Source organism: Gorilla gorilla, chromosome 14 (assembly GCF_029281585.2).
Source record: "Gorilla gorilla gorilla isolate KB3781 chromosome 14, NHGRI_mGorGor1-v2.1_pri, whole genome shotgun sequence".
NCBI lineage: Eukaryota > Metazoa > Chordata > Mammalia > Primates > Hominidae > Gorilla > Gorilla gorilla.
In genome coordinates, this window is record NC_073238.2 from 125392501 (window position 1) to 125416423 (window position 23923).

General features: G+C 45.9%; 1 protein-coding gene across 7 annotated transcripts in view; it reads right to left on the reverse strand.

The window, feature by feature from the left end:
- CARS2 (cysteinyl-tRNA synthetase 2, mitochondrial) overlaps positions 1 to 23923 on the reverse strand; it is a 65940-nt gene that overhangs the window by 13906 nt on the left and 28111 nt on the right. For 3 of the 7 annotated variants that reach the window (XM_055360430.2, XM_004054733.4, XM_055360429.2), the window contains exons 7-9: positions 22412 to 22541; positions 12749 to 12882; positions 8834 to 8901 (exon numbers count right to left, since the gene is read on the reverse strand). In XM_055360430.2, the coding sequence (XP_055216405.1) occupies positions 8834 to 8901; positions 12749 to 12882; positions 22412 to 22541 (332 nt within the window). Of the gene's footprint in view, positions 1 to 8833; positions 9428 to 12748; positions 12883 to 22411; positions 22542 to 23923 lie in introns of those variants that run through there. The other 4 variants (XM_055360431.2, XM_019039588.3, XM_031001394.3 and 1 more) reach the window with 3 other exon arrangements.

A 23923-nucleotide genomic window follows, 5' to 3' on the forward strand; every position in this document is an offset into this window, starting at 1 on the left:
CACACTCATTGATAAAGTCACCAGGGGCTCTGTCCAAAACATTCCGAATGTGCCCGTATCTTCTGATGTGCGATTCTACCTCAAGGCACTTTTCTCAAGTCACTAATCATTAGATGTGCACAGATATTTAGCTAAAGGATATTCATCACAGCACTGCAGCCTGCAGAGTACAGGTCTCACAAACAAGCCCAACAACAGGGAAATAAAATCACGGTGCCTCACTGCCATGAGCCACTAAGGGGCTGCTAAAAATAATGCAGACATGGCAATGTCTGTGAAAATTTAAAATGCACATACCCTAGTGGAAAATACAGTAGGATTTAAATGACCATCAATAGGGGCTTCTTTAACTAAGCTGCACCCACACACTGGACTACGCAGCCATTTGAGAGAATGAACCAACTCCATATGGTAGAAAACCGACTGAGGCCAAGAGATTAATCAAGCAAGCGCAAAACTACACCACTGTGTGTGAAGGGAAAGTGAGAAGCACAGCTATAGGGAGATGTGTGCACACACACACCTGCTCCGAGAAAACTAACCGCTGCTTCAGGAGAGAAGCCGGGCAACAGTGAACGTTGTCGGGCAGGAGGCCTGCTTTCCAGACTTAGTACCTTTGAGTTTTTCTACCGTGTGCTTCTCCATCTTGTCTGCAGTTTTCAAACTTTCTGAAATTAAACCCATCATGTCTATAATCAAATTAAAACCTCACTTAAATTGTTAGGGAAGAGGCGGCATGCATACGACACTGCCTCATGAATGAGACAGAGGAGAAAGGTTTATGCGTATTGGCCTATCGTGTGTAATGGAACACAGGAAGGCGAATCCAAAACAGAGAACACAACCGTGGCTGCTGGGGAAGAAATGGGTGCAGGCGGGCTCCAGGCCAGCCTTCTCCATGCTCTCTTTAGTGTTAATGCTGAACCCTGCAAATGTTTCACAGATATGACAAATAAAAGTAAATTGGGACTGGATGCAGTGGCTCACGCCTGTAATCCCAGCACTTTGGGAGGCCGAGGCAGGTGGACCTGAGGTCAGGAGTTCAAGACCAGCCTGGCCAACATGGTGAAACCCCATCTCCACTAAAAATACAAAAATTAGCTGGGTGTGGTGGTGTAGGCCTGTAATCCCAGCTACCTGGGAGGCTGAGGCATGAGAATCGCTTGAACCTGGGAGGCAGAGGTTGCAGTGAGTTGAGATCACACTAATGCACTACAGCCTGGGTGACAGAGCAAGACTCTTAAAAAAGACAAAACAAAAAGTAAATTGAAAAGGGGAAGAGAGAGACCACCACACCGGAAACAAACAGAGCAAATGAACCTCTTGTGTTAATGAAAGGAGATCATTACATGCTGCGAGTGTATGTGCAGACCACAGAGCTTTAGTGGGGTGCAGTCTACGAGAAAAAGAAATCTCAGTGCAGAATAGGTGAATCACAGAAACAGAAAGTAGATGAGCGGCTGTCAGGGGCTGGGAGGAGGTGGGAGTGAGAAGTGATGGCCCATGGATGTGGCGTTTCTTTTTGGGGTGATAAAAACGTTCTTAGAGGCCGGGCATGGTGGCTCACACCTGTAAGCCCAGCACTTTGGGAGGCCGAGGCAGGTGGATCACAAGGTCAGGAGATCAAGACCATCCTGGCTAACATGGTGAAACCCCGTCTCTACTAAAAATACAAAAAATTAGCCAGGCGTGGTGGCGGGCGCCTGTAGTCCCAGCTACTCAGGAGGCTGAGGCAGGAGAATGGCGTGAACCCGGAAGGCGGAGCTTGCAGTGAGCCAAGATTGTGCCACTGCACTCCAGCCTGGGCAACACAGTGAGACTCTGTCTCAAAAAGAAAAAAAAACGTTCTTAGATAGTGGTGGTTTCACAACTGCGAATATCCTACACACCACTAAGCAGTACCATTTAAATAGTATACTTATATAGTATGTGCATTACATTTCAATAAAGCTATTAGTTTAAAAAGAAATAAGAGAAGCCTTAAGTTTTACTCAATAGTTTTACTGTTAACGGTAATATTGGTATTAAGTTTTTAAATTTATTTTGTGTGTATTTTAAGATAAAACAAAAAGTTGATATGCTCTTATAAGATGTTTAGTAAGAGAGGAAAATAAAGAGCTAAAACTAAAAAGCCCTGTGATATTAAATTTTATTTGGATATATCAAAATTAACCCAAATAAGGAATCTATTTTGTATGTGCAGGTTTATCTCCCTCTCCCCTAGCTCTGACCCCTGAAAAAGCGTAGACGCAGTGTCACTCTGGTAGCAATCAACATCGCAGTGCCCAAATCTTGCCTTCAAAATCCCATTTCCCCTCAAAGGCAGGGTGGCTGCTTGGAGAAACGGCAGGTCTGGGTAGGAAAGCAAAAGGCAGGCAGGTGCAGGAGGGCACAACAGAGGCCGAGGGGCCTGTCCCTGGGGGACCGGAGCCAGTCAGAAGAGCCCTCCCTGGCTAAATCTGGGATGATTTCAACACCCAAAAGATAATGACTGAATTGACAATACACTAAATAAATATAAATCATTGACTCTGTCTACTAAAAAAAGAAAGACAAAAACACTTTTCTTTAAGAAGAATGCCAACTAATAAATGTAAAAGAGGGAGCAATTAGACAACCATGACTTTGCAATAACCAATGAAGTACATGATCAAAGTGAAGCCGCTAAAACCATAGGGTGGAAGGTTATTAGGAAACAAATTACCATGCAGCATGCCACCTCTCAGATGCTTAATATTCATAAGAAGAAAATAAACTCTGCAGTAGAGGGATCTGGTAGTCATTCCTTAACAAATGGTAAAACTCACCATCATGAATTGTAGGACAACCTGACCTTGCAGCCCCCAGGGAATGCACTGTGAGTTCACAGCATCAACTACAAGGTATTCCTGCCAAAAAGCTTCTACCTGGATCAAACTGACCCTTTAACCCTCACTTCCCGTGAAACAAACTACAGGAGATAGAAGAACAAGCTAAATGACAACACAACGAAACAGACAAATCCAAAATGTGGGATGTTCAACAAGACAAGTGGCCCAATCTCTTCAAAAAGTCAACACCACAGGAAAAATAAAAGTAGAAAGACTGCTGTAGATTAGATTAGAAACCCAGAAAGAACAATGAAATATAATTCAGCCTAAAGGAAGGAAATTTTGACATGGAATATAGCACAGGTGAATCTTGAGGACACCATGCTAAGTGAAATAAGCCAGTCACAAAATGACAATTACTATGTGATTCCACTTACATGAGATCTAGAGCAGCCAAAATCATAGAAACAGAAAGTAGAAGGGTTGTTGCCAAGGCCTGGGGAAAGGGGAAATGGGAAGTTGTTCAGTGAGTCCACAGTTTTGGTTTTACAAGATGAAAAAATTCTAAAGATCTGTTGCATAACAATGTGAACATATTAACACTACTGAACTGTATGGTTAAGATGATAACTTTTATGTTATGTGGTTTTTTTAACCACATTTAAAAAAACCCTAAAAAGACACAACATACAAATGCAACACATGAACCTTGATCAACTCCTCGTTTAAAAATAAAAGTATAAAACACATTTTGGGGATAACTGGAGAAAACAGGCCAGGCGTGGTGACTCATGCCTGTGATCCCAGCACTTTGGGAGGCTGAGGCAGGTGGATCACCTGAGGTCAGGAGTTCCAGACCAGCCTGGCCAACATGGTGAAACCCTGTCTCTACTAAACAAAACAAAACAAAAATTAGCCAGGCATGGTGGTGTGCACCTATAATCCCAGCTACTCGGGAGGCTGAGGCAGGAGAATCATTTGAACCTGGGAGGTGGAGGTTGCAGTGAGCTGAGATCACGCCACTGTACTCCAGCCTGGGTGATAGTGAGACTAACAAAAAACAAACAAACAAAAAAAGAAAAACAGACTACAGACTAGATAATATTAAGAAATTACTGCTAACTTTTTAGGTGTTTGGATTATGTAGGAAAGCATCCTTATTTTTAGGAGTTGGTTACAGAATAGAGAAGTGTCATGATGTCTTCAATGTATTTCCTAATGGTCAATAACAAGCATTATATACAGGCGTCCATGTGCACACATGCTCACACAAATGTGCACATGCACACACACGCTCACCACTCCCATAAACACAGATAAAGCCCCTGAAGGGTACCACAGCCTGCCAGCCCTGAATATGCCTCCCTGGCATACAGATTATTTTGAGCTAAAGACCACTGAGAACAAGCAGATGCAGGAAATGCTCTAAAAACAGGGTGCAAGTTTTCCTTGTAAACAAAGCTCCCAGTTGTAAAAGATGTATCCTGCTGTAGCAGGGTGAGGACTCCCTAACAACTCTCAATAGAGAGGCTCAATCTGCAAAACAAATTTTACTCAATAATCCTTGTTTATCACTTTTTCTAGTCACCCTCCCAAAACTTGCCTGCCCCCTCCTCAAGCCCAAATCTCCTTTTTTTTTTTTTTTTGTTTGGCCTAGCATGGTTCACAGGCAGACCTCAGACATACTGAGGGGTTGGTTCCAGACCACCACAATAAAGCGAATATCACAATAAAGCAAGGCACACATATTTTCTGGTTTCCCAGTGCATATAAAAGTTATGTTTACACTATTATACTGCAGTCTATTAAGTATATAATAGCATTATGTCTGAAAGAACAATGTACGTACCTTAATGAAAAAATATTTTATTGCTAACAAAAATGCTAACAATCATATGAGCCTTCAGTGAGTCATCTTTTTGCTGGTGGAAGGTTTTGATTCAATATTATGGCTGCTGACCAATCAAGGTAGTGGTTGATGAAGGCTGAGTTACTGTGGCAATTTCTTAAAACAAGACAATAATGAAGTCTGTGCCATCAATTGACTCTTCCTTTCATGAAAGATTTCTCTGTAGCATCCAATGTTTGATAGCATTTTACCCATGGCAGAATGTCTTTCAAAATTGGAGCCAATCCTCTCAAACCCTGCCATTGCTTTATCAACTAAATTTATGCAATAGTCTAAATCCTTTGTTGTCATTTCAACAATGTCCACAGCATCTTCACCAGGAGTAGATTCCATCTCAAGAAACCACTTTCTTTGCTCATCCATAAGAAGCAACTCCTCGTTTGTTCAACTTTTATCATGAGGTTGCAGCAGTTCAGTCACATCTCCAGGATCCATTTCCAATTCCAATAGTTCTCTTGCTATTCCCACCATATATGCAGTGACTTCCTCCAATGATGTCCTGAACCCCTCAAAGTCAACCATGAGAGTTGGACTTAACTTCTTTCAAACTCCTGTTAATGTTAATATTTTGACCTATTCCCATCAATCATACATGTTCTTACTGGCATCTAGAATGGTGAATCCTTTCCAGAAGGTTTCCAATTTACTTTGCCCAGCTCCATCAGAGGAATCACTATCTATGGCAGCTATAGCCTTATGAAATATTTTTCTTAAATAATAAGACTTAAAAGTTGAAATTATTCCTTGATCAATGGGCTGCAGAATGTTCTGTTAGCAGCATAAAAACAATATTACTCTCATTGTATGTCTCCATCAAAGCTCCTGGATGACCAGGTGCACTGTCAATATTTGGAAAGGAATCCTTTTTTCTGAGCAGTAGGTCTTAACAGTGGGCTTAAAATATTCAGTAAACCATGCTGTAAATGGATGTGCCGTCATACAGGCTTTGATATTCCACGTATACAGCACAGGGAGAGTACACTTAGCATAATTCTTTTTTTTTTTTTTTTTTTGAGATGGAGTCTAGCTGTCGCCCAGGCTGGAGTGCAGTGGCACAATCTCGGCTCACTGCAAGCTCCGCCTCCCAGGTTTCAAGCGATTCTCCTGCCTCAGCCTCCCAAGTAGCTGGGATTACAGGCGTCCACCACCATGCCCAGCTAATTTTTGTATTTTTAGTAGAGACAGGGTTTCACTGTGTTGACCAGGCTGGTCTCGAACTCCTGACCTCATGATCTGCCCACCTGGGCCTCCCAAAGTGCTGGGATTACAAACGTGAGCCACTGCACCCAGCCGACTTAGCGTAATTCTCAAGGGCCCTAGGATTTTTTGAATTGTCAATGAGCGCTGGTTTCAACTTAAAGTCACCAGCTACATTAGCCCCTAACAATAGTCAGCCTGTCCTTTGAAGCTCTGAAGCCAGCCATTGACTTCTTTCTAGCTACAAAAGTCCTAGACAGCATCTTCTTCCAATAGAAGGCAATTTCATCTACATTCGAAAGATCTGCTGTTTAGTGTGGCCACCTTCATCACTTATTTTAGCTAGGTCTTCTTTCCTTCAACCTCACAAACCAACCCCTGCTAGCTTCCAACTTTTCTTTGCAGCTTTCTCATCTCTCTCAGCCTTCATAGAACTGAAGAAAGTTAGGGCCTTGTTCCAGATTAGGCTGTGGCTTACAGGAATGTTGTGGCTGGTTTGATCTCTCTATCCAGACCACTCAAACTTTCTCCATTATCAGCAATAAGGTTGTTTTGCTTGCTAATCATTCGTGTGTTCGCTGGAATAGCACTTTTGATTTCCTTCAAGAACTTTTCCTTTGCATTCACAACTTGGCTAAATATTTGGTGCAAGAGGCTTAGCTTTCAGCCTGTCTCAGCTTTTGACATACCCTCCTCATTAAGCTTAAGCATTTCTAGCTTTTGATGGAAAGTGAGAGATGTGTGACTCTTCCTTTCACTTGAACACTTAGAGGCCACTGTAGGGCTAGTAACTGGCCTAATTTCAATTATGTTGTGTCTCAGGGAATAGGGGAGTCCAAGGAGGGGCAGATTGAAGGGAATGGACAGTTGGTGGAGCAGTCAGAACATGCACAACACATACTAAGTTCTGTCTTCCATGGATGTGGTTCATGGAGCCCCAAAATAATTACAACAGTAACATCAGAGATCACTGACCACAGATCACCATAACAGATTTAATAATAAGAAACTTTGAAATATTGCAAGAATTACCCAAACATGACACACAAAAAGGAAGTGAGAACATGCTGTTGGCAAAAGCGTGCCAACAGATTTGCTTGGTGCAGGGCTGCCACAAACCTTCAATCTGTAAAGACACAGCATCTGCGAAGTGCGGTAAAGTGAAGCTCAATAAAGCAAGGTCCCTGCAGTGGCCGGGCTCCGACCCACTCTGCACCATGCAACCCCATGGCCAGGTTCGGACCCCTCTCTGCGTCATGCAACCCTGTGGCCGGGCTCCGACCCCCTCTGCATCATGCAACCCCGTGGCCGGGCTCCGACCCCCTCTGTGTCATGCAACCCCATGGCTGGCTCTGGCCCCCCTCTGTGTCATGCAACCCCGTGGCTGGGCTCTGACCACCCACCGCGTCATGCAACCCCGTGGCTGGGCTCTGACCCCCCCCCCCCCACCATCATGCAACCCCGTGGCCGGGCTCCGGCCCCCCTCTGCGTCATGCAACCCCGTGGCCGGGCTCTGGCCCCCCTCTGCATCATGCAATCCCGTGGCTGGGCTCCGACCCCCCTCTGCATCATGTAACCCTGTGGCTGGGCTCCGACACCCCTCTGTGTCATGCAACCCCATAGCCGGGCTCCGACCCCGCTCTGCGTTATGCAACCCCGTGGCTGGGCTCTGACCCCCCTCTGCGTCATGCAACCCCGTGGCCGGCTTCGGACCCCCTTCTGCATCATGCAACTCCGTGGCCGTGCTCCAGCCCCCCTCTGCGTCATGCAACCCTGTGGCCGGGCTCCAGCCCCTCTCTGCGTCATGCAACCCCATGGCCGGGCTCCGACCCCACTGCATACCATGCAACCCCGTGGCTGGGTTTGGACCCCCTCTGCGTCATGCAACCCTGTGGCCCCGGGCTCCAACCTTCCTCTGTGTCATGCAACCCTGTGCTCCACCTCCACGTGTGCCGTGCACGCTCTAACACATTTCTCTTTGTTTTTCTCTTGCTAATCTGTCTTTGGCCAGAGTCTAATTTACTAATTTAATTTGGGCTCCCCGGTGGGAGAATCTAAGCTGGGTAGGGGAAAAAGATCCTACACAGCAAATACAGCAAAATCATCACAACTATTGAATCTGGGTGGAGCCATAGTGATGTTTCTTTCAACTTTTCTATCGGTTTGAAATTTTGCCTAAGATAAAATGGAAAAATTCTACTTAAGGAAACTATATACAAATTATTTTGTGAGGAGCAGTCCCTGTTGGTGTATCCTAAATCTGATGGGTACAGCTTTCACTGGTTTGCTATTTAGGCGGTGAGATCTGGATACTATTCTTCTCCATTTATTTTGCAATTAAATTAAATCTGGCTTTAAAGACAGGCCAGAAGACAAAGGAGGAGTTCAAACTATGTCAACCAGAGCCCTCCGTGGGTGCGCCCGTTTTCCATTCACACGGAAATTCACATTCCATGTGTCAGCACCATAGCACGATGCCGTTTTTCAGGTTGGTTAAGGATCCAGCCCGCTCTGAGCCTATTAAAGGCAAACAGCAAAACCTAAACAAATCCCAAAGCCACACCAGTAGGAGGCAGTGGGTGAGGGCGGGAAGGAAGTCAGCAGATGCGCCAAGAGGGAGACAACCATTATAAAAGGAAAAGGCAAGGAAGAGGGCGCCGGCCTTGAAACGCGGAAAGAGAAAGGGAAGCTCCACCAAGAAAGGGACTGCGGAAACCTGCAGGAGGCGCACAGCTGAGGGAGCGATTAGGCGGAGAGCCACTTAAAGTGGGAGGGAGGTGAGGCAGGTCTCGTCATAAGAAAGGGGCCAGAGGGCACTGGGAATGGGATTCCATGGTTCTCAAATGACACAGAAGCCTTTAAGATGGGTTGCACAAGCTATCGGTACCTCAGAGATACAATACAAAAAGCACGTTACCTTAATAGTGATGTAGTTTTTTAATGATTTGGACATTTTTTCTTCTTTGCCTTTGGTGTGCAAATGCCCTGAAACAAAAACAAAAGCATTCAGTCTGAGCTGGGTGAGGAGACTCTGGCCTCAGGGACACATGGCTCCCCAGGAAACGAATGGGAACCTGCACATATCCAATGTATAGACCAGTGTATGTTGGTATAAATCTGCCCCCAAATCTTCACCCGTGCTGGGCCTTCCGGGAAGACACGACCTGCCCTTGTTCCACGGTGCAGGGACACCCAGCCCCACACTGAGAGCAGATGGCAGGGGTGCCCCAGCTGACTCAGAAGCTAAACAAGAGCCAGCAACCGTAGTACCGACAGCAGTATTTCATCTATTTTCTCCTCTCCTGTAATTCAGAGATACTGAATTCAGATACTGGTCAGCATCTGAAGAAACGACAAAGTTCTCATTTGGCAAATCAGGCACTTGGCGGTGAAGCTTGTTGACCGTTGTTCAAAACCAGAGTGGCACTTGTGGGTCTCTGAGTGGGAAGAATCAGAGGTCCTGTTGCAGTTGTTTTCACAGACTTTGATGACCTGGGTATTATTTCATCCCCTACGTATGTGAAAGACAGGAGGAAAACCAAACTCATTTAAGGAACTCCTAAATCTGACCCTGAAATTCTCCCTGGCCTGTAGCTTTTTACAAGGCTTATCTCCAAGAGAAGGGCTTTCTGTTTCTAACAGAAGACTCTTCCTCTTTTTCTGACACAACTTCAAACAGGAGTGCTCCAGGCCGGACGCAGTGGCTCACACCCGTAATACCAGCCCTTTGGGAGGCTAAGGTGGAAGGACCGCTTGAGCCCAGGAGTTTGGAGACCAGTCTGGGCAACATGGCAACACCCGGTCTCTACAAAAAAAATAAAAAATTAGCTGGGCGTGGTGGGGCACACCTGCAGTCCCAACATCCCAACAACTCAGGAGACTGAGGTGGGAGGATCACTTGAGCCCAGGAGGTTGGGCCTAGAGTGAGCTATGTTCATGCCACTGCATTCCAGCCTGGGCCACAGAGCAAGACTCTGCCTCAAAAATAAATAAATAAATAAATAAATAAATAAATAAATAAATAAATAAACCAACCAACCAATTAGAATGTGATTTCCAAAAAACATTTATAACTTTGAACATGTAATTCTATATAATGTGATTACACCAAGCGCGATTCTGATTTTTAAAAATTGATGATAGTTGGAAAATAAAACACATTTGCTAAGGCCTGAATGTTTATGTCCTCCCAAATTCCTGTCAAAATCCTCAGCCCTCAGGTGACGGTAACTGAACGCAGGGCCTGTGGGAGGTGATGAGGTCACAGGGGCAGAGCCAGTGTGAATGGAATCAGTGCTCTTATAACAGAGGCCCCTCGAGAGCTGACTGCCGTCTACAAATGGGAAGCAGGCCCTCCCGAGACACCGAGTCTGCCAGTGCGCTGACGCAGGACTCCCAGCCAGCAGAACTGTGAGGAATTCATTGCTGTTGTTCATAACATGCCCGCTTTCAGTATTTGGCTATAGCAGCCCTAACAGGCTGGGATAGTGTCTGCCCACTTAGCTCTTCCATCCACTGGGTACAGGAGAACAGGTGTCACTTCTCCTGCGTCAGGAGACACTGATGTTTTGTTTGGGGCCAAACTAGTACGAAAAAGATCGCTGGTATCTTAACAGGTAGTAAAAAATCACTGAAAAATAGCAACAAAACTTTCCCACCACGTGCGGTGGCTCACGCCTATAATCCCAGCACTTTGGGAGGCAGAGGTGGCAGATCACTTGAGGTCAGGGGTTTGAGCCCAGCCTGGCCAACATGGTGAAACCCTGCTTCTACTAAAAATACAAAAATTAGCCGGGTATGGTGGTATGCACCTGTAGTCCCAGCTACTAGAACAGCTGAGGCAGGAGAATTGCTTGAACCCAGGAGGCAGAGGTTGCGGTGAGCTCAGATAGTGCCACTGCACTCCCAGGCTGGGGGACGGAGCGAAATTGTTTCAACAACAACAACAAATGCTTTCCCATTCCCACATCAGAAGGTGAACACAACCTCCGTTTCTAGACCCCGGCCCCTCCTCATTACCTGACAGGACGAAGCGTCGGCACAGCTAAGGCCGCCCTTCCTGCCCCCCAGCTCCACACTCGCAGAAGGGCTCACAGCAGGTCATGGTTGTCAGTAACAAACCCTGACCTACTGAACAGGATAAACCTGCAGACAGAAACGTGCCTGCGGAGGGAGCAACTCCAGCTCCTCAGACAGTTCAGGGAGCGCTGAACTGAGCTCTGAACGAAGTCAACGAGGAAGTGACTTCGGGGCAATCAGTCTCATCTATTTACTTTCGTGAAGAAACCCAAGTGAACCCTGCTGCGGACCAGAAAACTGGAGCACTTCTGCATTTAATGTCACCTTACTGTGACATCTTAATTTCCCAATTCAAGGGTTTCAAAAACTAGTATTTGTTAATTTCCTGTATTTCAGATGTCAAAGTTTGCATCTCCAAATCTATCACTACCAAACACTCTTTATCCTTCTTCATCTGGGACGAGGGACACGACTACCTCTGTGCCTGAGACACAGTGTCTCAGCCCCACTAGCTGGGCTCCCAGCACGCCTTCTCTCCAAGAACACAATTCAGAAGTCCTTGGGCCACGGAAGAGAGACCTCCTTCCCCATGGTCAAAAGTGGAGTGCAGGCCCCCGGCTGTGGAAATCAGTGCTCGGCTCCCCGAGGGGTGATGCCTTAAATATTCCACCACCGGGCAGTGTGCACCCCCTTCCCACGTGAGCGCCAGCTGAAACGGAAGTGAGGGCGGCAGGTGTTTGTTCTGATTAGAAACTCCACCGACACCGGAATAAAGTGGATTTCAGCTAGTGCTGAGCCCTCCCCAGGGAAATGGTATGGGGTGCTGGACAACAGCTCCTAAGTCCTCAAACAGCCGCGCAGCCAGCTTTGTTTCTGCTTCATTTTTAGACAAAAACTGGGGCACTGTGAGAGGCAGACACAGTAGGTAATGGTAGGGGCAGAGCCGCCTGCTGGGTCCCCCGACTCAACAGGGTAAGCCCGGGGTGAAGGACATGCTGCAGGAAGTGACTTCGGGGCAATCAGCCTCATGTACTTTCACGAAGAAACCCAAGTGAACTCTGCTGCGGACCAGAAAACCAGAGCACTTCTGCACTTAATGTCACTTTACTGTGACATCCTAATTTCCCAATTCAAGGACTTCAAAAAATAGTATTTGTTAATTTTCTGTATTTTAGATGTCGAAGTTTGCATCTCCAAATCCTATCACTACCAAACACTCTTTGTCTTTCTTCATCTCAAATACCTTAGCTGTCCATCCCCAAAAGGTAATAAGACTAGTTAATCGTGACCCTGTAAACTTGGAAATATGACTCTTCCAGTGCATCCAAGTGAATTCCAAAACTGCTGGGTTCGAGGTGTTGCTTAACTCATGGTGTTGCATCCACTTCTGAGAGCAGACAGCTGGGGTTCATCAGTTAGGTGTTTGAACAGTGGAAGAAAGGGCAATGTTATTAGAAGATGGCAGAGATGTCTAGTGACAATATTATAGCTTCAGAAAGGAGTGTTCATAATTATCGTTACATTGTACTACTTCAAGTTCCTTCTTAATAGTTTTACTTGAAAGAAACCTTATATAGAACAGCATTGCCAAACATTTTCCATATTCTAGTCAGTTCCAAAAAGGTATAATCATTGCTGCAATCCAAGGAAGCTCATGTTCAAATGATTGAAACTCAAAAATAATTTAAGAGGCAAATCCGTTTCTTGACCTATTAGCTGATCTACTATGTATTTCCAAATGTAGCTGTTCCGCTGACAAAGACAGAACTGCTAGAATTGAAATAGAACAAATTAATCTGAAGTTATTACTTACCAGAATGCAGAAAATAATTTCCCCACTGCTCGCACTGATGAAAGACTTCGCACTGTGCAATTTCGTTTTCATGATGTGGAAAAGCTAAATCTATCCCACCTGAATGGATATCCAGTTGACTTCCAAATACCATACTGCAAGACACAGTGCAAAGTAGTGAATTCATTCAATCAAGCAACATATTTTCTTCTAACCTCATCTATTTATTCCTTCCAGCCTTTTTAATTCAATGAATAAATGGATCTCAATTTTACATCAATTTGCATGATAATTTAACTGATTCAAATGAAAACTGAAATCCTGTCATCACAAACCCGTAATTCATGACTTTTCATCCTAGTAAAGGGACTTAATACTTTTTGCTCCAGGTTCTTTTTTTCTCTGTCTTTTTCTTTCTTTCTTTTTCAACTCAAAAAATTACCTTTACTTACTTTCAATAGGTAGAGTTTAGTGGTTTTCCAATTTTAACAAGAGATGGAACTATAAAATCATGACAGTGTTTCATTTGGCTCTTGCAAGTGTAACTAACAGTCACCTACGAATAACAAGGTAAGAGAGTTCAAAGCAACACAGGTTGCCATTTCTCCTACAGTGCTGTGCCATGCCTCCATAAAAACCGCGTTTCTGCAAACCCATACAAAAAAATTAATGGGGTTGATGGGGGAAATGAGGCTGGGCCAGCCCACTCGAAGCTCTGTCCCTGGAACAGCTGCAGAAGCATGGCGACGCAGCAGGCCGGTGGATTTTCTTAAAATGATAGATAGAGAAATTTCTAAGGTGCCAACACCTCGCAGAGGTCCTTCCTGCTCCCACTGGTCTGGTTCCCTGTGCTCGGGGAAGGACTGCACACGGAGGTCTCGAGCCTGGGGAAACAGGCATCACAGAAACACACGCTGTAGTGTGACGTTCTAAGACTTTTACATCTTAGCCGGGCGCGGTGGCTGACGCCTGTAAACACAGCACTTTGGGAGGCTGAGGCAGGCGGATCACAAGGTCAGGAGATCGAGACCATCCTGGCTAACATGGTGAAACCCCGTCTCCACTAAAATACAAAAAATCAGCCAGGCATGGTGGCGGGCGCCTGTAGTCCCAGCTGCTTGGGAGGCTGAGGCAGGAGAATGGCGTGAACCCGGGAGGCGGAGCTTGCAGTGAGCCGAGATCGCGCCACTGCACTCCAGCCTGGGCGACAGAGCAAGACTCCATCTCAAAAAAAAAAAAAAAAAAATGATTTTTACATCTTAGTGACGGGTCGTCTTAGGGTAACTCTAACATTCCCTGCAGTTCAAATGCTGTGAAGGAGACTGTGGGACCAGGAGTGGGGGAGGGGATGGGAGGGGCCTCATTTGTATTTGGATGGGCAATTCTCCCTTCCGAAGATCTGAAGCCAACACAACCACGTGAAAGTTTCACAAGCTGAACTATGGGGCCACAACCTTCACTATGTTAGTTTCGCTCCTGATCTCTACGTTACACCTATTTTAAAATCAGAGAAGGCTCAGAAGGAACAACAATAATGGTCTCTTCATTATTTAATCTTTCAACAAAAATAAGAATTTCACATAACATTACATTTGAAACTCACTAAATGTTTTCTACCTGCTTTAGAGAAATTATTTGAATCTAAAAAAATGAATCTACAACCCAGTTTATATGCCATAGTCTGCTATTAAGTATTGATAAACACATAGAAGTAAAGTGTGACTGGTGACTGGACATTTTTACTTTTTTTTCATCAAAAGTCAGGCCCATGCTTCCTACTAACAACAGGGTTTGAGGTCTGAGGAATGACGGAAGTGTTTCCAGATGAGCCGCATAACCACAGTGCAAGTGGTGGGGGCTTAGCAGAAAAGGGAATCTCTTTCTGGGTCTTAAAGAAGACCCACCAAAATTTAGACAGGCAGGTCGTGGGGGACAAGGCCTTCCCTCCTGGTGGAATGGGGCAACCCTACTCGGGGCTGAATACTCAAGCTGTCTGGGAGTCCATGAATGGAGCAGAGTCCTCGTGTGGGAGATAATTATCTCCACCCAAACCCCCTCTACACCCAGCCAGGAAACCCATCCCGGATACAAAGCCCACAGGTTTCGGGGTGACTGGATTTATCCATCTGAAAATCTCTGATGTAGCTACTAGCTTAAAATGTTTACCTTAATCATCCTTTCCTGTGTTTCTAATTTTTAAAAACTGTTTATTAAAATAAATATTTGCTATCAAATATACTAAAATCCATGAGTTAACAGTGATTTTTTTAAAACCCATTTCTGGTGCCGTTTCCAAGATGGCCGAATAGGAACAGCTCCAGTCTACAGCTCCCAGCATGAGCGACGCAGAAGACGGGTGATTTCTGCATTTCCAACTGAGGTACCGGGTTCATCTCACTGGGGCTTGTCAGACAGTGGGTGCAGCTCACGGAGTGTGAGCTGAAGCAGGGTGGGGCATCGCCTCACCTGTGAAGTGCGAGGGGTCGGGGAATTCCCTTTCCTAGCCAAGGGAAGCTGTGAAAGAGGGTACCTGTAAAATCAGGACACTCCCACCCTAATACTGTGCTTTTCCAAGGGTCTTAGCAAATGGCACACCAGGATTATATCCCACGCCTGGCTCGGAGGGTCCCACGCCCACGGAGCCTCGCTCACTGCTAGCACAGCAGTCTGAGATATAACTGCAAGGCAGTTCACACCCCAGTGAGGCTGGGGGAGGGGCACCCGCCATTGCTGAGGCTTGAGTAGGTAAACAAAGCGGCCAGGAAGCTCGAACTGGGTGGAGCCCACTACAGCTCAAGGAGGCCTGCCCGCCTCTGTAGACTCCACCTCTGGGGACAGGGCATAGCTGAACAAAAGGCAGCAGAAACTTCTGCAGACTTAAACGTTCCTGTCTGACAGCTTTGAAGAGTAGTGGTTCTCCCAGCATGGAGTTTGAGATCTGAGAACAGACAGACTGCCTCCTCAAGTGGGTCCCTGATCCCCGAGTAGACTAACTGGGAGACACCTCCCAGTAGGGGCTGACTGACACCTCATACAGCCAGGTCCCCTCTGAGACGAAGCTTCCAGAGGAAGGATCATGCAGCAACATTTGCCGTTCTGCAATATTTGCTGTTCTGCAGCCTCTGCTGGTGATACCCAGGCAAATAGGGTCTGGAGTGGACCTCCAGCAAACTCAACAGACCTGCACCTGAGGGTCCTGACTGTTAGAAGGAAAACTAACAAACAGAAAGGACATCCACACCAAAACCCCATCTGTATGTCACCACCATCAAAGACCAAAGGTAGGTAAAACCACGAAGATGGGGAGAAACCAGAGCAGAAAAGCTGAAAATTCTAAAAATCAGAGTGCCTCTTCTCCTCCAAAGAAACGCAGCTCCTCACCAGCAATGGAACAAAGCTGGACGGAGAATGACTTTGATGAGTTGAGAGAAGAAGGCTTCAGACGATCGGTAATAACAAACTTCTCCGAGCTAAAGGAGGATGTTTGAACCCATCATAAAGAAGCTAAAAATCTTGAAAAAAGATTAGACGAATGGCTAACTAGAATAAACAGCATAGACAAGACCTTAAATGATCTGATGGAGCTGAAAACCATGGCATGAGAACTACATGATGAATGCACAAGCTTCAGTAGCCAATTTGATCAAGTGGAAGAAAGGGTATCAGTGATTCAAGATCAAATAAATGAAATGAAGCAGGAAGAGAAGTTTAGAGGAAAAAGAGTAAAAAGAAATGAACAAAGCCTCCAAGAAATATGGGACTATGTGAAAAGACCAAATCTGCGTCTGATTGGTGTACCTGAAAGTGACAGAGAGAATGGAACCAAGTTGGAAAACACTCTTAAGGATATTATCCAGGAGAACTTCCCCAACCTGACAAGGCAGGCCAACATTCACATTCAGAAAATACAGAGAACGCCACAGAGATACTCCTTGAGAAGAGCAACTCCATGACACATAATTGTCAGATTCACCAAAGTTGAAATGAAGGAAAAAATGTTAAGGGCAGCCAGAGAGAAAGGTCAGGTTACCCACAAAGGGAAGCCCATCAGACTAACAGCAGATCTCCTGGCAGAACCTCTATAAGCCAGAAGAGAGTGGGGGCCAATATTCAACATTCTTAAAGAAAAGAATTTTCAACCCAGAATTTCACATCCAGCCAAACTAAGATTCATAGGTGAAGGAGAAATAAAATCCTTCACAGACAAGCAAATGCTGAGAGATGTTGTCACCACCAGGCCTGCCTTACAAGAGCTCCTGAAGGAAGCACTAAAAATGGAAAGGAACAACCAGTACCAGCCACTGCAAAAACATGCCAAATTGTAAAGACCATCAAGGCTAGGAAGAAACTGCATCAACTAACGAGCAAAATAACCAGCTAACATCATAATGACAGGATCAAATTCACACATAACAATATTAACCTTAAATGTAAATGGGCTAAATGCTCCACTTAAAAGATACAGACTGGCAAATTGGATAAAGAGTCAAGACCCATCAGTGTGCTGTATTCAGGAGACCCATCTCACATGCAGAGACACACATAGGCTCAATCAAAATAAAGGGATGAAGGGAGATCTACCAAACAAAAGGAAAACAAAAAAAAGCAGGGGTTGCAAACCTAGTGTCTGATAAAACAGACTTTAAAGCAACAAAGATCAAAAGAGACAAAGAAGGCCATTACATAATGGTAAAGGGATCAATTCAACAAGAAGAGCTAACTATCCTAAATATATATGCACCTAATACAGGAGCACCCAGATTCATAAAGCAAGTCCTTAGAGACCTACAAAGAGACTTAGACTCCCACACAATAATAATGGGAGACTTTTAACACCCCACTGTCAACATTAGACAGATCAACGAGACAGAAAGTTAACGAGGATATCCAGGAATTGAACTCAGATCTGCACCAAGCGGACCTAATAGACATCTACAGAACTCTCCACCCCAAATCAACAGAATATACATTCTTCTCAGCACCACATCGCACTTATTCCAAAATGGACCACATATTTGGGAGTAAAGCACTCCTCAGCAAATGTAAAAGAACAGAAATTGTAACAAACTCTCTCTCAGACCACAGTGCAATCAAACTAGAACTCAGGATTAAGAAACTCACTCAAAACCTCTCAACTACATGGAAACTGAACAACCTGCTCCTGAATGACTACTGGGTACATAATGAAATGAAGGCAGCAGTAAAGATGTTCTTTGAAACCAATAAGAACAAAGACACAACATACCAGAATCTCTGGGACACATTTAAAGCAGTGTGTAGAGGGAAACTTATAGCACTAAATGCCCACAAGAGAAAGCAGGAAAGATCTAAAACTGACACCCTAACATCACAATTAAAAGAACTAGAGAAGCAAGAGCAAACACATTCAAAAGCTAGCAGAAGGCAAGAAATAACTAAGATCAGAGCAGAACTGAAGGAGATAGAGACACAAAAAACCCTTCAAAAAATCAATGAATCCAGAAGCTGGTTTTTTGAAAAGATCAACAAAATTGATAGACCGCTAGCAAGACTAATAAAGAAGACAGGAGAGAAGAATCAAATAGACACAACAAAAAATGATAAAGGGGATATCACCACCAATCCCACAGAAATACAAACTACCATCAGAGAATACTATAAACACCTCTATGCAAATAAACTAGAAAATCTAGAAGAAATGGATAAATTCCTGGACACATACACCCTCCCAAGACTAAACCAGGAAGAAGTTGAGTCCCTGAATAGACCAATAACAGGCTCTGAAATTAAGGCAATAATTAATAGCCTACCAACCAAAAAAAGTCCAGGACCAGAAGGATTCACAGCCGAATTCTACCAGAGGTACAAGGAGGAACTGATACCATTCCTTCTGAAATTATTACAATCAATAGAAAACGAGGGAATCCTCCCTAACTCATTTTAAGAGGCCAGCATCATCCTGATACCAAAACCTGGCAGAGACACAACAAAAAAGGAGAATTTTAGACCAATAGCCCTGATGAACATCAATGCAAAAATCCTCAATAAAATACTGGCAAACCAAATCCAGCAGCACATCAAAAAGCTTATCTACCACGATCAAGTGGGCTTCATCCCTGGGATGCAAGGCTCGTTCAACCTACGCAAATCAATAAACGTAATCCATCACATAAACAGAACCAAAGACAAAAACCACATGATTAGCTCAATAGATGCTGAAAAGGCCTTTTGACAAAACTCAACAGCCCTTCATGCTAAAAAGTCTCAATAAACTAGGTACTGATGGGGCGTATCTCAAAATAATAAGAGGTATTTATGACAAACCCACAGCCAATATCATACTGAATGGGCAAAAACTGGAAGCATTCCCTTTGAAAACTGGCACAAGACAGGGATGCCCTCTCTCACCACTCCTATTCAACATAGTGTTGGAAGTTCTGGCCAGGGCAATCAGGCAGGAGAAAGAAATAAAGGGTATTCAATTAGGAAAAGAGGAAGTCAAATTGTCCCTGTTTGCAGATGACATGATTGTATATTTAGAAAACCCCATCATCTCAGCCCAAAATCTCCTTAAGCTGATAAGCAACTTCAGCAAAGTCTCAGGATACAAAATCAATGTGCAAAAATCACAAGCATTCCTATACACCAATAACAGACAGGGAGCCAAATCATGAGTGAACTCCCATTCACAATTGCTTCAAAGAGAATGAAATACCTGGGAATCCAGCTTACAAGGGATGTGAAGGACCTCTTCAAGGAGAACTACAAACCACTGCTCAATGAAATAAAAGAGGACACAAATGGAAGAACATTCCATGCTCATGGATAGGAAGAATCAATATCGTGAAAATGGCCATACTGCCCAAGGTAACTTATAGATTCAATGCCATCCCCATCAAGCTACCAATGACTTTTCTCACAGAATTGGAAAAAACTATTTTAAAGTTCATATGGTTTAAAGTTCAAAAAAGAGCCCGCATTGCCAAGACAATCCTAAGCCAAAAGAACAAAGCTGGAGGCATCATGCTACCTGACTTCAAACTATACTACAAGGCTACAGTAAACAAAACAGCATGGTACTGGTACCAAAACAGAGATATAGACCAATGGAACAGAACAGAGCCCTCAGAAATAATACCACACATCTACAACCATCTGATCTTTGACAAACCTGACAAAAAAAGAAATGGGGAAAGGATTCCCTATTTAATAAACAATGCTGGGAAAACTGGCTAGCCATATGTAGAAAGCTGAAACTGGATCCCTATCCTTACACAAAATTAATTCAAGATGGATTAAAGACTGAAATGTTAGACCTAAAACCATAAAAACCCTAGAAGAAAACGCAGGCAATACCATTCAGGCCATAGGCATGGGCAAGGACTTCATGACTAAAACACCAAAAGCAATGGCAACAAAAGCCAAAATTGACAAATGGGATTTAATTAAACTAAAGAGCTTCTGCATAGCAAAAGAAACAACCATCAGAGTGAACAGGCAACCTACAGAATGGGAGAAAATTTTCACAATCTACCCATCTGACAAAGGGCTAATATCCAGAATCTACAATTAACTCAAACAAATTTACAAGAAAAAAATCAAACAACCCCATCAAAAAGTGGGCGAAGGATATGTACAGACACTTCTCAAAAGAAGACATTTATGTAGCCAACAGACACATGAAAAAATGCTCATCATCACTGGCCATCAGAGAAATGCAAATCAAAACCACAATGAGATACCATCTCACACCAGTTTGAATGGCAGTGATTAAAAAGTCAGGAAACAACAGGTGCTGGAGAGGATGTGGAGAAATAGGAACACTTTTACACTGTTGGTGGGACTGTAAACTAGTTCAACCATTGTGGAAGACAGTGTGGCGATGCCTCAGGGATCTAGAACTAGAAATACCATTTGACCCAGCCATCCCATTACTGGATATATGCCCAAAGGATTATAAATCATGCTGCTATAAAGACACATGCACACGTATGTTTATTGTGGCACTATTCACAATAGCAAAGACTTGGAACCAACCCAAATGTCCACCAATGATAGACTGGATTAAGAAAATGTGGCACATATACACCATGGAATACTATGTAGCCATAAAAAAGGATGAGTTCATGTCCTTTGTAGGCACATGGATGAAGCTGGAAACTATCATTCTGAGCAAACTATCACAAGGACAGAAAACCAAATACTGCATAGTCTCACTCATAGGTGGGAATTCAACAATGAGAACACTTGGACACAGGGTGGGGAACATCACACACCGGGGCCTGTCGTGGGGTGGGGGAGTGGGGAGGGATAGCATTAGGAGATATACCTAATGTAGATGAGGAGTTAATGGGTGCAGCACACCAACATGGCACATGTATACAGATGTAACAAACCTGCACATTGTGCACATGTACCCTAGAAGTTAAAGTATAATGAAAAAAAAACCCTATTTCTACAAATAGGAAACATACGCATGGTTATTCACTAGGGAGATCTGTAACAGTGAAACGCTAGGAACAGTCTAAACGCGCGGCCGGGTACCCTGCTGCCTGTAGAGGGTCAGGCCACACAAACCAGCACCATGGTAACAAACTAACCGTGGGCCAGGCGCAGTGGCTCACACTTGTAATCCTAGCACTTTGGGAGGCCAAGGCGGGCGGATTACCTGAGGTCAGGAGATCAAGACCAGCCTGACCAACAGGGAGAAATCCCGTCTCTACTAAAAATACAAAATTAGCCGGGGTGGTGGCGCATGCCAGTAATCCCAGCTACTCAGGAGGATGAGGCAGGAGAATCGCTTGAACCTGGGAGGCGGAGGTTGCGGTGAGCCGAGATCGCACCATTGCACTCCAACCGGGGCAAGAACAGCGAACCTCCGTCTCAAAACAAAAAAACAAGAACACGAAACTAACTGTGGCGAGCCCCATGGGCAGCTGTGCAGCACAGGGCACGGGCAGTATGCTGTCTTTCACACACCCCACCCAAGGTGCCCCTGGCTGCGGGCAGAGCCACAGGGTGTGGAAACCTGAGGTGCGTCCAAAGGAGACCAGGGAGAAGGCGGAGAAAGCTCTACTGAGAGGCAGAAACCAGGACAGAGAGGGTGTTTCCAGAGTAGGGGATGCCACAGTGGGCCAGGAGAGCAGTGTCGTGTGACTGAGTGGGGGTGGCAGACAGCCGCGGTCCCGGGCAGACAGTGGGAAGAGGAGCTTTGGTGACAGAGGACCCACATGAGGGTGGCTGGGGAACTCCAGGAAGATCTGGGAGGAGCTGGAGATTTCCGCCACAGAGCACCCTGGCATGCGAGCTGCCTGAGCTAGAAGAGCTGGCGGGAAGGCGGAGAGGGATTTGGGGGCTAGAGAAGTGCGAAGCGAGGAGGGATGTAGGTGCAAGCACTCTCCTCCAGGGCCCCAAGCACCAGCCACTACAGAGAAGGGTGAGGGAACAGGTCAGCGGCAAGTGTGAACCAAAAAGCAGCCTCTCCACTAAACGGAGGAAGTGCTGAGGTCAGGAAAGCTTGATGTGTCATGGGTTTCGTTCGCCCCGTTCCATGGCCCGTCACACTCCAGCAAAAATCTCTTCCCAAAAAATAACCCATGGGCACACGTGCCAGGCTGCACCTGCTCCCATGCACATCCTCTGCTGCCCTGAGCAGGCACCAGGGGAACTTGAGCCCCAACCCCCATGAAGCGGCAGGCACCTTACCTAGCGATGGCAGAGCACTCGATGTGCCAGCCCGGCCTCCCGGGTCCCCAGGGAGAGGCCCAGAACACCTCCTGGGGTTTGGCCGCCTTCCACAGGGCGAAGTCACTGGCATGACGCTTGTCAGAGTCTGCTGCAGATGACAAATGGTACATCAGTGGGAAGAAGCTCAGTCACCCCACCACGGATGCTCATTCACCCCCACCACAGAAACCTAGACAGTCACCCCCACCACGGAAACACAGAAAATCACCCCAACATGGAAACCCATACAGTCACCCCCACCACGGAGACCCAGTCACCCCCACCACGGAAACACAGAAAATCACCCCAACATGGAAACTCAGACAGTCACCCCCACCACGGGGACCCAGACAGTCACCCCACCACAGACACGCAGACAGTCACCCCACCACGGAAACCCAGACAATCACCCCCACCATGGAAACCCAGACAGTCACCCTTACCATGGAAACCCAATCACCCCCACCATGGAAACACAATCACCCCACCACGGACACGCAGACAGTCACCCCACCACAGAAACTCAGTCACCCCCACCAGGGAGACCCAGACAATCACACCACAGAAACTCAGACAGTCACGCCACCACGGAAACCCAGACAGCCACCCCGCCACGGAAACCCAGACAGCCACCCCGCCACGGAAACCCAGACAGCCACCCCGCCACGGAAACCCAGACAGTCACCCAGCCACGGAAACCCAGACAAGTCACCCAGCCACGGAAACCCAGACAGCCACCCCGCCACGGAAACCCAGACAGTCACCCCCACCATGGAAACACAATCACCCCACCACGGATACGCAAACAGTCACCCCTACCATGAAAGCCCAGACTGTCACCCCACCAGGGAAGCCCAGGCTGTCACCACCACCTCACCCCCACCACAGAAGCCCAGATAGTCACCCCCCACCACAGAAACTCAGCTGGTCACCCCCACCAGGGAAATCCAGCCGGCCACCCCGATGGAAGCCCCTTCAGCCGCCGGTGGGCAGCACGCCCCAGGCTGTGTCTCTTCGAAGGAGCCTGCGCTTCTCGCTCACTCCTGTTTCACCCACGTGAGGGACAGGAGCACCGGCAACGCTTTCACCTCTGATGCACCAGCGCACAGGGAGAGCTGGGCAGCCGGGAACCCACAGAGGCTCATTTCTCAGGAATGTACTGTGGACCGGGTGGGGTTTTCCCATTTTTCCTTATTCTGTCTTACGAGAAATACTCTGCTTATCAGTAACTGAGTTTCAGGGTTGTTTTTTCCAAAAAGATACTAATCACACAGAGTGAAAGGTGCGTGATCGTGTCAGGTAACGTGGCTTGTGGACCCAAGACTCTGAGCAAGGTGCCCATCACCGTGCGGTGAGGCTGCCAGTGGCGCATGCTCACCAAAACCTGCTCTCCCATCTGCCCAGGACAGGCACACCCCATGTGCACAACGTCCCAATATCACCCTTTCCACCCGGGAGCACCGACACAGGCGTCCATCACCTTTGATGAAT